Consider the following 13984-nt stretch of genomic DNA (forward strand, 5'->3'; position numbering starts at 1 on the left):
ATAGTTTACATGCTATGGAGAACCCTAATTGCGGGAGAATGAATGAATGAACAAAAACCCAATTATAGCATTATAGCATATGTAAGTTCTCTCACATTGGCAAGTGTCTACCTTGAATCACTTCATTAAAAAAACAAAAAACAAAAAGCAGCTTCTAATCTTCAAAATCTCATGGTGGGGGAAAAATCTTAAATGACATTTGTTGTAGTTTTTTTTTTTTTCTTTTGGTTTTGAAAGAGACTGAAGTAAAAAAATCCAATTATTATATGGCTTTAAAAACTAAAAAATTAAGATCGGTAATCTCGGGGAGGAAAGTTCAATTAGGAGGGAGGGTAGCAGAGGACTTTCAGTATATTTGTTTGCAATGTCTGTTATTCTGCAATACGAGTATATATTTTTTATAAGTGAAAATGGCATACGATACTTACCAATTCAATAATTGTGTAATGGTGAAAGCTTAAAGTGACATAATTCTGACATAGGTCAAATTATGATCCCCGCAATGTGCTTACTGCTCACAGGAAAAACCTAGTCTGCCACGGCCAGCTGGTAATACAGGTGTGAGATTTAATCCTTGGTATCAGCATTGTAAAGGGGACCCGTTACACTGTAAAAGGTTTCAGAGAAGTGGGTCACATCATCACATGGCTTGAAAGAAAAGCACCTGGTTCGTAAGTGGTTTTATTAAAGCTCCTCTCGTCCAATGTGTCTTTTCAGCATTGTTCACGGTCAGGTCCGGGAGACCATGCAGCCACCAGGAAAGCATTGCTTTAAGAGGTATTTGTAGCAGTTTTCTAACAGCACATAGGAGGACCACACAGCTAGTTAGCTCGGGAAAGGAAGCCAGCTTGCTCACACACCCTGAGTGCATCAGGGAAGCCAAGTATAATTTCTAAGGTTGGAAGCCTAGTTCTTAAGAAAAAAAAAAAAACTTAAAAAAAAAAAGCCTTAAAACACTCCTATAGATTATATGATCATGTTAAAGATAAATGTATCTTGGCTCTTAAAGGCTTGGTGCACTGAAGTAGCTTTCTAATCATGATGATCATTTTAAGCTACCCTGAAAATACATCTCTTCCTGGTTTTGTGAAAAGGAGGTCTGATGTGGACTGAGTTGGACACGTCCCTGTGCTGATCCGAGGCCTGCATGCTAGTTCCGGCCCAATTTGAGAAGGGGAAGTGCTAAGTCGTTCCTTTACAAGGAAGTCACTGTCGTCTGTTTCCACAGGAGAACTATGCATGGCCCTGGGAGTGTGGGGCTGTGAAAATGGGGAAAGCCAAATGCGAAGGTAATGTGACCAAGAGGGCTCCATGGAGCAATGTGCCAGGGATAGAGCGGTCACTGAATCTTTCCGATTCTCCTTGAGGGCAGGGTGACGGTGCAGTGTTGTGGTGGAATATCTTTCACATCCATCGAATGATTGACTTAAACTTCTTAGACACTTGGAAATGAGGAGTGCCTGATTAAAACTTTTGGGTGTCACATATATGCATCTATAAAATCACATCCCTATGTTGATGTCCTTCTAGAACGAGGGCCAGTGAGTCCATCCCAAAGAGGAAAGAAAGCAAAAGATCTAGGCTCTACTCATGTAGATTCTATGTCCTCAAACAACCAAGGGCCTTTTTGTTTTACCCTCTGCAACTGGAGGGCGGCGGTGGGGAGGGGGGATGATTTTGGCACTTACATTTGCTTTGCTCTGGGGCTTCGATTGTAAGGGACATCCAGACATTTAAGCATGCCATTGCCAGTGTGCATATGCCTTTGACAAACTTCGGTTAATGAAAGGTTACTTCAAAGCTATGTAGCAAATGTGACGCTGGGGGCCTGGGGAGGGCCAGGAGCTCAAAGAGAGTAAGATACACCCCCTGCTGTGAGTGTTCCACACTCCGTGGGGTGGCTGGCCCCCCCAGAGATGTGCAGTAAGGGTTACGATGAAGTCACTGTGTGCCTTCCACATCCGCATGTCTCCCTACCCTACTCCAAAGACGGGTTTCTCAGAAGGGCACGCATATCTTTCTGTACAGTCACGTGCACAGATCAGAAGCTAGTAACTGTTCATTCTAATGTGCCGTAGCCCTGAGTACAAATCAGGAGAGGATTTTTCATTACAGGGGAACTACCCCACAAGAAGTTTTTGGTGGAATGGTTTGGCCACAAGGAAAGAGCTGCTTTTCCTAAAACTGATAGAAACCATGTAGGAAATGGTAGAATTCGAAATTCTAAGGAAACATTTTGACCTTGGGTTTGAGCGATAGGCCTGCCTTTGGTTCTAAGAGTGGGGAGAAAAGAATAAAACAGAAAATCTGGGTCACCAGGACTTTAAGCTTCCAGAAGTACCATCAACACCTGCCTAGACTCCCCGCAGCAGGTAGCTCCTCTCCTCGTTCCTGCTGAGAGGCTCACCTGCCCGGGACTGTGTTCTTTTGCCCTTGTGGTTTCAAGTTTTGATGCTATTACTTCTCTTTTCTTCCTCCAAGATATAAAACTCAGATCACTCCCACAAACCCAGCCCCTGTCACCCACAACTGATCCATCAACCGAACTACGCAACACCTGGAGATGCGGAGTGGCCTGTGCTGCCTGTGGGCTCTCTTTTTTTCTTTCTTTTTTTGTTTTGAATGGAGGAAGAATAGTGGAACAATTACGAACTGGAAAAGGAATGTGGACATGTGTCTGGGGACAGACCGGGTGATGATAATGATGTTAAACCAGAGGAATTTCATCTCTGCGTCTGATACACAGATATCGATACTCCAAGATGGATGATGGGCTGTGGTCTCTCATTCTTCAATGGTATGCCACGAACGTAGCACGGTGCCTGGCAGATAGGAGGAGCTGAACAATTTTTGTTGAATGGATGCACACTGTTCTCATTTTCTTCTCTTCACTTTCTCAGAACATTCTACCTAGGAGCTTCAAGTGCAGCATGCTCACCTCAGTCCTATACACCGCAGCAATAAAACAGGAAATTTGTAGGAAACCAAGATGCCCCTTGACTGATATCTAGTTAGATTTGGGACAGGACAACTAAGAGTTGGCACACAGTAAGTGCTCAGTTCGTGTATACAGAACAGATGATGTTGCAGAGATGATGTTGCTGTTCATGTTTCTTAAAAGGCATTCGATTCCCACTACCTGTACTGGATATAGCAGCTCCAGAATTGCATGTACTTCTCTTTCTTCTGTCTTGTAATCCCCTCCCACATACACTTGTCACTTATACCCTTAACAAATATTTATGAAATAGATATTTTGTGTCAGATGCTGCTAGATACCAGGGATACAGAGAAGAGCAAGAACAGACATGGCTCCTTTCCTCATGGAGCTAAGTGAAAAAACTGGCTGCCATGTTGTGTTGGACTTGGGACAGATGTGGGGAGGGTGAACAGGAGCTAGACTTGCGTGGCCACCACTCCGGCTGACTTTGACAAGCAATCACCCTCTCCTCCCAAAAATCCAAATTAGGGCCCATCACAAGAGTGGCCGCCTACCACCCACTGAGTCAGAGTAGAGTGGGGAAGGCATGCAGGGCCCGTCTGGCCACCTAGGCTTACCTTTTGACACAAGATTCAATCATGTCACTTGCCATCAGCTTCAGCCGCTGTTCTAGGTGCTTTCCAAACTCTTCCTCGGGCCAGTGCAAGTCCCGAATGAAGGTCTGAAGGGCATCGAGTTTCCAGAACAGATCTTCTGAAGTGCCTGATCCATTACTGGCAGGATAAAAATCAGAAAACAACAGTCACCCACTGGCCATGGGTTCTGGAAGAGCCGACACAAAGATGACTAGGAGCTAGAAGGCTTAAGGCAAACAGTGGCTTCAACGTACAAAACGACGCATGTTGGCGGTAGAGGTGGGGGCAACCTCCACCGGCAGATTTTGAGTTTTACCATACATGACTTAGTCTGCTTTGTTCAGCCAATCGTTCCAGACCAGGGAGAAGTCTGAGGAAAGGGGTTGCCCCACCGTGACCAGGAGAATGGTGTATGGTAAAAATCAGCCTTCTTTTAATAACCACATTAACACATGTGATGATTTAGATGAAGGCCACGAACCAGAGGAAGTAAGTCTCGACAGATAATAACTACATGGCAACATGCAGTTATTAAAATTCAGGGTTTCATGCATTTCCCCAGCTCCCCTCCAGGGCGGAGGTCTCTTGGAGATTGCACAAGACTTTCAGTTTCAAAAGGACGGTGCTAACAAAGTGGTGAGCGAGGACCTGCTTTCTCTCTTGAAGAGCTGGAAGGAAACTGGGGGGACTCAAATCAAGACGAGTACACCTGGATACCTTGAGTCCAAGATTCTTGTTCAGTTTGGTTGTTATTCCAATTATCATTGACCAGCCTGTTGCATAGGCAGCCCCAGGACGAGGTGAGTTGTGGGGGGTGGGAAGGGGAGATGAGTGGACAAGGGATATTTGCAAAGCTTTAGGCCCCAAGACCTGAACTCTTTTACCGTTGCACCACCTTACCCAGCCTCCCGTACAGATGGAGAAACTGGTCTTGATTCCTTTCTGTACAATGACGTCTACAAAACTTTTACCTGGGGCATCCCCTGAAAGCCTGTGTATGGGAAAACGCTCCACCTCTCACCCTCTTGCCCTTCTCTGGCTGGCTTTCTCTTTGGTAACAGTCCCATTTGGAGCTCTGAGGGGTGGCCACCCACCCCCCCGCCTTCCTCGCATACCACTAATGCTAACACAGTAATTTATAAAATGTCCAACACACCATGCATTACCACTTGTTCTGACATCGTCTATAGAAACAGATGATAGTGGGTGTTTCTATTGTGACAGATGCCAGCTGCATTGAATTAATGCTTCAGAGAGAAATATAGCTAGTGCACCAACGCATACACAGCTACTGTGGGGTGGGGAGGGGACAAACCCCCAACATGCCAAGAGGGAGCCTATGGCCTGGACCAACAGGTAATGTTTCCAAGGACAGACCAGTCTGAGGTCAGTATGTAGATGTATCTGACACGAAGGAGCAGGTAACATGGAAACACGTCCTTAGAATGAAAGGTAGCAAAGGAGGAAACTGGAATTATGAAAAGATATAGAATCAGGCATTTCCTGGTGAGTGATTGCGGATCTACGCCTTCTATTCAGATACTGCCGTAAGCACTGTTTAAAAGTGGGGGAATGCGTGGTTTCTTGGTGAGAGTTCAGCCTTCCCCCGCCCCCATCCTATGCTTGGGAAAAAGAAACCCCAACTTGGTCTAGTCTAAACCCCGTTTTGGAACTGCATGGTTGTATGTTTTAAATCATTAAGTACATATGAATGCAATAATTGGTATTTATTACAACAACATTTTGACACCCATCTGGTTTCAGAGTTTCAAAAAATTCTTCTGGGTTTTTTTTTCTTTGAAGAGCTTATTATTAAGTTTTGACATGAGGAAAAGAATATTTTCTTTTTATTTTTAAGATAAACTGTTAATGTTAAGGCAATAGCACCAAGATTATTTTGATCGCTGAGCAGTTACCAAAATGTGTTCCCACTCATGCCTTAATTAATTGAATGGAGACCATTATCTGCTTTATTACAATGTCTTGATTCATATCTTTTCAAAAACAAGGCCACGGAGCATGCACAAAAGAAGGTAAGAAAAGCTTTCAGATATTTATGTTTTCATTTTTAACAGATACTACCTAATCTAACTGTTGAGAGAGTCATCTTAGCATGAATATGATTTACTTTTTGTAGAAGATTTTTTTTCAGATATAAATTTTTGGAGGTCTTAGTTCATCGTTAAAAGAGAATCAGACACATCGACCATATGATTGCACTGTGAACTTGTGAGCGAACATAGGTTTTTAAAAATGTCAGGCAACTCTGAAGCAGACAAGCAGAGCAGTCACTGAATGTCCATTTCTACCTGGATTACTGCAAAAATAAAAATGTTGAGGGCCATCTTGATCGATGTGATTTCGACATTTCAAAACATCACTGCCAGTTTCAGATCATTTTTTATTCCTTTGATAATAACACTTCCCTTTGAAAATGTGCCAATTTATTCTTTCAAGAAAAAGCTTATCTGGCCCATAATTAGCTGTGGTCTAAGAAAAGGATCAAAGGAGGGTATAGAATCACTAAACTCTATTTCACTTATTAAATCATGCACATGGTTTTAATTTCATTTCCCTGAGATAGAATTTAAGGGTGCTGGATCTTCTGCTTGCAAAGGGAAAAAAGGAGCCACTGCCCAAGCCAGAAGTGGCTGCACAACCTTGTCCCTCTGAGCTGCTGCCCTTAAAGGGGTGGCCAGGCCTCCAAAAACAAAAGCAAAAACAAGAACAAAAACAACAACAACAAACCCCATGCATTCCTGGCATTTGTATGGATGAATGTAAAGAATGGTCCTATCCTCAGACCACAGATGATGCAGCTACCAAAAAATTTAATTATTTGTCATTCGACTCTTGCATTCTCAAATTTAGAGATCTTCTTGCTACCTAGATCCCAGTGCTCCATATTCTATTATGACCTTGTAAAGTATCTTTACATAACATATACATTACTAAGGCTTGATCCATTCAGAAGTTTTCATTTAGCCCTGAACATACTGTTACTATATCCTGCCATTTGCTGACACCCGAAATATGCTTTATGGTTTAAACAGTCTCTAGGAATTTTTTATTTAAAGAAAACCCCAGCTTTTAGGTAAATGTGCTTCCCTCTTAGATTTGGATCAGGCAAGAGAGGACTGGCCAGCCCATCAGAAAGTTTTCTTGGACTAGTTTTGAATGGATAACTCCCAAAGTCATGGCACCCGAATTTCAAAAAGAAAAATAACAACAACAACAAAAAAAAACAAAACATGGGCAGACTCCTTTTGCAAAAGAATTCAGGAAGTTAAACGTAGTCCTCAAGCGTTCAGTGGGCGTAAGACAAATTGTTAGTGCTGTATATATAGCAAACGTCTTACAAACATGCTGTGTGCCAGAAATAAACAATATTGTCTCCGTATGATCAGCAAAATGTCTAATTATCCATCTCCATCTCTGTTATATAAGATGTATAGAAATAAACAATACATATCCATGCCAAGATCACTTAAATTTAAATTAGATCTAATGTGAACTGAATACACACTCAGCATCATATATAGCAGCCATCCATGACGGTGCCGAAAAAGTAGGCATTTGTGGGATGCCTAGAGGGATGTTAACTGGTAGATTTGGTACTTTGGGAAGGTTCACATTGGGTAGGTTCACATTGGGTAGGTTACTGGTTAAACTCCTGTGGAAGAAACAGACAGAAAGAAAAAAATACCATCACAGTGACAATGCAGATGTGGCAGAAGCACATGACAGTTGTAAATAAACTGGCTAAGTTCACAGCAAGACAACAGTGGAAATGCAGGCAACACGCTTCAGAGGACAGCTCACGGATGGGGCACTGGGGTGCAGCTCGGTATTCAGAGAGAAATGACAAAAGTTAATGGGAAAAAATTAACCACAGAGTGACTTAGAAGTGTGAAAACTCACAGACACCTATACACAATGATCACATTATATAAATGCCTCTGTGAGGGGGCTTTGGTTTCCATATCCACTGCCGTGAGAGTCCAGAACTTGTCTGATACTAGGAATGTGAAGTGCATGAAGTTCTCGGCATTGGTGGAGCAGGGGCTGCTGGGGAAGTAACTGAGAGTGATACAAATGGTGGCGTACTTTCCTTTTCTTACTTTTATTCATAAATTGTTTTTAATGCAGGCACGTTTCTCAAGTCAGATATTAGATTCAAGGCATAATGGGAAATGGGCCCATTTGAATGCATGCTTCGCAACTGTTACTTCTGAAGACAGGTGTATGTGAAATGGGGTGTCCTAGCTGATAGCAAAGATGAAGGAATCGTACCAAGAAGAAGGATTAGCTTTGAGTAATTGTACCAAACACTTAAAGAAACTTCCTCTCCTCAACTGAGTCCAATAAAAACGGAGAAATGTTTACACGCCCAAAAAGACACCTAGGAAAAGAAAAGGATCCCAAGTTCACCTCTAATTCTAAATTCTTGGACCACAAGTGGATTTGAAATGTTGCCTCATGGGACACCTGGGTGGCTCAGTCGGTCGAGCATCTGACTCTTGGTTCGGCTAAGGTCGTGATCCCAAGGTTGTAGGATCGAGCCTCACATCATGCTCCATGCTTTGCTTGGGATTCTCTCTCTGCCTCTCTCCTCCACTCCCTCTCTCTCAAATTAAAAAAAAAAAAAATGGGGCTTTGTGTTCGAGTGGTCACACTTGGAAGTGAGATAAAAACTGGAAGAAAGAGGGCCAGGGTTTGGGGGACGCGGGAGATGTTCTGTTTCTTTATCTGCGTGATTGTCACAGGGGCGTATTCAGTTTGTGAAAGTTATCGGAGCAGCGTGTTTCTCTGCAAACTGTTAAAATTAATAAAAAGTTTAAAAATGCGATCTTGCACCAGCTTCTTGTTTTTGAATGCAGATTGATCGATTGACATGATGAAGGAGAGATGAATGACTTTATGAAGTGAGAAAATAAAACAAAACAAAAACCCCAACTCGAGTCAACCGTATCTCTGTGGAGGAACGGTGGCATTTACTGCTCCACGAGCTGGCACCGTGTGCCTCTGTAGTGGCATTTTAAGGGTGTTCCATCCAGCCAAAGTCACTGGCACGGTAGAGCCCAGCCTAACTCTGCATCTGAGAGGAGCCCTCCTGTTTAAGTGGAGTTGACAGAACTTTGGCAGGGGAGTTAAGGGTTTCTTTTTGGATCTTGCAGAAGAACAAGTTTTGCCAAAGCAGCTCTGCCCCGGGCAAGCTGTGTTTGACTAACAGAACCCTTGTAAGGGCCGGGGCCTCTGGGCTTGCTTAGCGGGGCCGAAATCCTGGGCCCTACACAGAGTCTGGACACCTGCCTCCCTCTAGAAACAAGTTACTCTTTCACAATGGCAATCCGGATGGAAAAATCGAGAATGCAAAATTGCCAACCCTGCCTTCTCCTTAAGGGAAACAGGTGTTGCACGGGTTTGTCCTTTATATTTCCCGTTGTGGGAAAGCGAACTCGCTGCTTTACTTGGAAGGAAAGGGTGTGCTTCTAGGAACGGATCAAGGGAAGATTAGCTAAATATGACTATTAAGTAGAAGGAACAATGGAACTTTTTCTTTGGTGCTTCTCTGTTTAACAGGAGAATCTGCCTCTGAAGTCAGTCCCTGGTGGCTCTCAGACTTAAACACTGCCATGTAACAAAACCGTTGGCGATTTCCATGAAGACATGTGTAAGCCTAGATAAGCAAATGTGATCATTAGATGACACACACACTGAATAATGATCGAGGAATTAGGAGATCTTTAGAGATAAGCCCGGCAAGTTAAAATGTCAATTCTAAGCAAATTAAAAGTAGCCAGGAATGAATAACATACAGATGTATGCAAAAGCAACTTAATTTAAACATATTAGTGGATGGTGGGTACACAAATTAGAAATGAGTTTTGTTTTGCATATGCAAATCTGAAAAATACTTATATTAAAGCATACTGTATTAGTAAAATATGACATTTTGGCTGGACTATTGCACCGGACTCATGTAGAACCATTTCCTTCATGTGACAGACTATAATGCTCTACTTTTAAAAGACAGAAACATGCTTGGCATTTCTGCATTTAGCAAAATAATATAGTGTACTATTAATGTTACTAATACTTCATTTGGATATTGATAGCTTATATTAATAGTCAAAGAGGCAATTCCAAGCATAATATACATGAGAAAAGGGAGAATTTTCTAGTAGCCCTCAGGTCAGATCAGGCTTCAGGAGCTGCTGATGGAGGTAACAAATTGCCCTTTAGTAACTCCCTAAAAACAAGTCTATCACAGGCCTCATCATGAGAATAATAATGGGACACATCTGGATAGATAGTATAAGAAGTGTGAATTGTAGTCACAACAATTAATACATATCAAAAATGAGACTCATTCTGGAGCACCTGTCTGGCTCAGTGGGAGGAGTGTGCAACTTTTGATCTCAGGGTCATGGGTTGGAGCCCTGTGTTGGGTGTATTTACTAAAATAAATAAATAAATAAATAAATAAATAAATAAATAAATCTGAAAAAATCAGACTCATTTATTTTGGGGACTCTGCTAAGGAAAAAAAAAAAAAAAAGNCAAAATTCTCATTGGCTCTCTCTCTCATATGGATAAACGTCACAAATGTGCATGCCTCATTTCTAGGGATGAATAACCGGAGGTAGAGACATCTCTTACTTCCGGAATAAATTCTAATCAAGACTGGGTCTCCATGCAGAGAGGATATGGTTGGGTTTTCTCTCGAAGGCTTCTGGATGGGGTTAGAATGCTTCCACTTTGTGAGCCACTTGTTGCATCAACGTACACAGTACATCTTGTCTTCTTTTGGTGCTCTGTACACTAAAGCCTTTCTCCATAATTATCCTTAGGCCTAATCCCGGCCTTGGCATGTGGGCACTCTTTGATACCTTCCTATAGTTTAGAATGATGTTTCCCAACCTTTTATTCATTATCACCACCAGGCCCCCAACTGCCTTCCCCGTGAAATTTTCATACCACCAATGTACTGTATATCTGTTTATGTACTGTATGTAGACCTGTGCTTTATACATATACATAACAAGAGTAAAATTTTGTTGTCCCTCTTTTCTGCCAAGAACCAATTTTTACCAGCCTGGGAGCTGTGAAGTCCCTGTTTGAAAAGTATGACCTAGAGAACAAAGTTCTAAACTTCATGGGATTCTAGAACCTCCCAATCAACTTTCCAGCCTTATGGCTCGCTTGCTTCCTTCCTGATCCATGGCCAAAACCAAACATTCACTGTTTCTAACGCATACCCTACTTCCCCCATATTTCTGCATTTGCTCATGTTCTTTCTCAGCACCTTTCCTTTCTGGAAATCTTACTCTCCAAGCTATTCCCTTCGTGACTCCTCAGTTGAGATTCATTCCTTCTACTCCATGCTCTCATCACTGTTTGTTATGTTATTTGTACATTGGTAAATATTTAAAGTCATTTTTCTTGTGCGTGTGTTGCTCAGACCCAGCTAGATTGAGATCCCAGACCAGAGGATTATATATTTTTCTCTTTCTCATCCCTACAGTTTTTCTATTGTATCCTTATAATTTCCAGGCTGTATAGTTCCTTAATAAATGTTAGTCAGTAACTATTTATTGAGCACCTATTGTGTCCCAGGCTCTGTTCTAGGTGCTCAGGAGGTACTGGTGATCAAATGTGGATATGGGGTGAATATGGAAAATCATACTTTCCAGAATGCTGGTGTTGAAAAAGTCTTGGGTATTCAAAGTCTTTGTTTTACAAAGGAGGATACTGAGGCTCAGGAAAGTCATCTAACTTGCTCAAGGTCACCCAGCAAGTTAATGGCAGAGTCAGGAGTTCAGACTCCTCTTAGTCCAGTACTTATCTATTTCATACCAAGTCATCTACACGTCACTAAGGTGTCTTTGGTCTGGTAGTCTATTAAGATATTGGTATCTTTGATAATCTGGAAAATGAGGTTATTTAAAAAATACTTTTCACATGTACATCTCGGGCAGAGAGAGGTAAAGTGCATTTTGAGAAATGAGAAACCCAGACTTTTCAGGGTGCATATGTCAAGAATAGTGTCTAGTGCAGCCATTCAGAGTCCTTTTAACCTGAAATGGGTAACCATGAAGCATGGATTCCCTGTGCCTGGAGGTGTTTAAGTGGAGAGTGAGAGATGATTCATCAAGGAAAGGGTGGTGTGGAGCGGGTACTTGGTAGTAGTCCTGGGGAGCTTTGGATTACAAGCTTTCTAAATTTGCTTCACATTGTGAAGGCCACAATGACTCAACAAACAAGGTACAAATGTTGTCCAATGTTGGTTAGAACCAAAAGCTCATATTCAGGGTTGCAGGGAGAGTTGGGAACAATCTGTCCAGAAATGGCCCCATGACCTTGCCTAATGGACACCCATGAGAGAGCTATGGGCTCTGGCTTGATCCTGTTCTTGACAGGCTGATGGCTTTCAGCTGTGGTTAGAAGCTGGACAATGACATTTTCCACAAATGCATTGAGATTCTGATCATGACGGTATCTGGCTTCAGGGGCAGAGAGATGCAGCTACCCCTTCTCCCTTGCAGAGATGGAAGGCCGTCTTCTAGAGAGAAGCAGCAATGGGACTTGGCCATGTTACTCTTTGTATCAAGTAGCTTCAGTTATATCAAGCTCAAAGGATTAATCTCTGTTTCATATTGCAGGCCCATATTTTGAAGTAAGAAAATCTGAAGAATAAAGAATACCTTTGTTCTGTTTTTAGCAAACCCAGTACATCAGCAGCATTTTTTTCCAGAGTGCCCTTTTTCTTTAATATCTTAAATGCTAGTTTCTCTTAAAGTAAGTTTTATAATGCATTTCTCAGTCACTTTACCTATAATCAGATGCCTGTAATCACAACTTGTGAAAAGGGAAGAGCAGAGCTCTCTGAGTAGAATAATTATTTGAGGGAAAGGCTGTGTGTGTGTGTATTGTGTATGTATGTATGTGTGTGTGTGTGTGTGTGTGTGTGTGTGTGTGTGACTGTACTGGAGGAACACACGGTAAGATTAGAGAAGGCTGAACAAACTAAATCTATTTACCTAAGTCAGTTTCTTGTTTCTGCGTAAGCATAATTAAAAAAAAAAAAACATTCCAAAAAGATCATTCTTTGCTTGGAAAAAAAAATACAAAAAAGAAAATGAATCTCTGCTTCCTCACTAGTGGTCAGATAAGAGTTGTGTTTTCTCTTCATGTGATAGGAATTACAGAGAGACTTGTTGTTAGCATATAAAAGCATGTCCCAAGTTCCTTTTACCCTTCATTTTGTGCTGGCCATTTTGCAAATCTGTCAGAGCATCCACGTTCTGTTTACAAATCAGCAAATAAAATGTGTGTGGTTTCAAAGAATTGCAATTTCATGTATGTTTTCATTGGCACTTTCAAATATCTCCATGTACTCCAAAAGGCATGTACTATACACCATGAACTGAACAGACCACAATCACAGTCACTAACCAATAGCAGTTTGGGACAGCGAAAAGCTACTTGAGAAAAAAAAAAAACAACCCACATCTACATAAAACATTCCCTGGCTATTATTCACAACTATTAATCCTTCCCTAATGATCAGATCTTGAAATTACTGATCCAAGAGTTCCAATTTTATTCTTTTAATCATTAAAAAGAAATGAAAAGAAATCCCCAACAAAAACCTCCCTAAATCTTCCATTTGTGAAAATAATTTTGATTCTACCTTTATTTCGAATGGTATCGAGAATATTTAATGCTTCAAGAGGAATAGCAGATACATGCTCGAAGAATTTAACAGATTATAAAATGACATTCTCCCAGAGCTTCAGGACAATATTTAGACACCAAGCAGGGACATTTTAAAAAGTCAGTTTTATAGAGGAGAAAAGAGTTCATCGAGTTTCAAAGCCTTGCCTTCCGGCTGGTAAGTAGAGATCAAGGCCCTTAACTCTAGGGCTCTTTAAGCAATAGTGACAGAAGCCAATCATTTCCTCTCATGTTTGGTAGTAACAGCATCCATGTTTAATTCCAAGTAAGTAAAATCTATTTCAAGATCATTAGTATTTTGAAAATGTGAATATTACTCATTTGAACCTTTTCATCTCCTCGGCTGTTCTCCACAGCACAACTGTCCTGAATATAATGAGCATTTACAAAAAAAATACAGTCCCTCGTTCATGCTTTATCATTAAGGGACCTAGTTTCATTCTCATGAGTTAAAAGTCAGCAGGGCCATATGAAGAGAAGGTTATAAACCTGAGAATAACAAGCCAAAATTTAGATTTCTTGGTACCTGCAAATGAAGAGCAACTGCCTATTAACCTGCTCTCAGTAGGGCAAGTCAAGAAACTTCTCCTGTGGCTGGGATGTGCCGGGGGGGGGGGGGGCGGTGGGGGAGAGTGGCTGAGAAAGCTATTTTGCACTCATTTCTTTA

At 41.6% G+C, this 13984-nt stretch overlaps 1 protein-coding gene across 1 annotated transcript in view; it reads right to left on the reverse strand.

The window, feature by feature from the left end:
* Positions 1 to 13984, reverse strand: part of CADPS (calcium dependent secretion activator) — a 461448-nt gene that overhangs the window by 80033 nt on the left and 367431 nt on the right. The window contains exons 21-22 of the mRNA XM_077760230.1: positions 7103 to 7249; positions 3559 to 3714 (exon numbers count right to left, since the gene is read on the reverse strand). Coding sequence (XP_077616356.1) covers positions 3559 to 3714; positions 7103 to 7249 — 303 coding nt within the window. The remainder of the gene's footprint in view (positions 1 to 3558; positions 3715 to 7102; positions 7250 to 13984) is intronic.

This window comes from Crocuta crocuta, unplaced genomic scaffold (assembly GCF_008692635.1).
Source record: "Crocuta crocuta isolate KB4526 unplaced genomic scaffold, BGI_CrCroc_1.0 scaffold213, whole genome shotgun sequence".
In the NCBI taxonomy this organism is placed as follows: domain Eukaryota; kingdom Metazoa; phylum Chordata; class Mammalia; order Carnivora; family Hyaenidae; genus Crocuta; species Crocuta crocuta.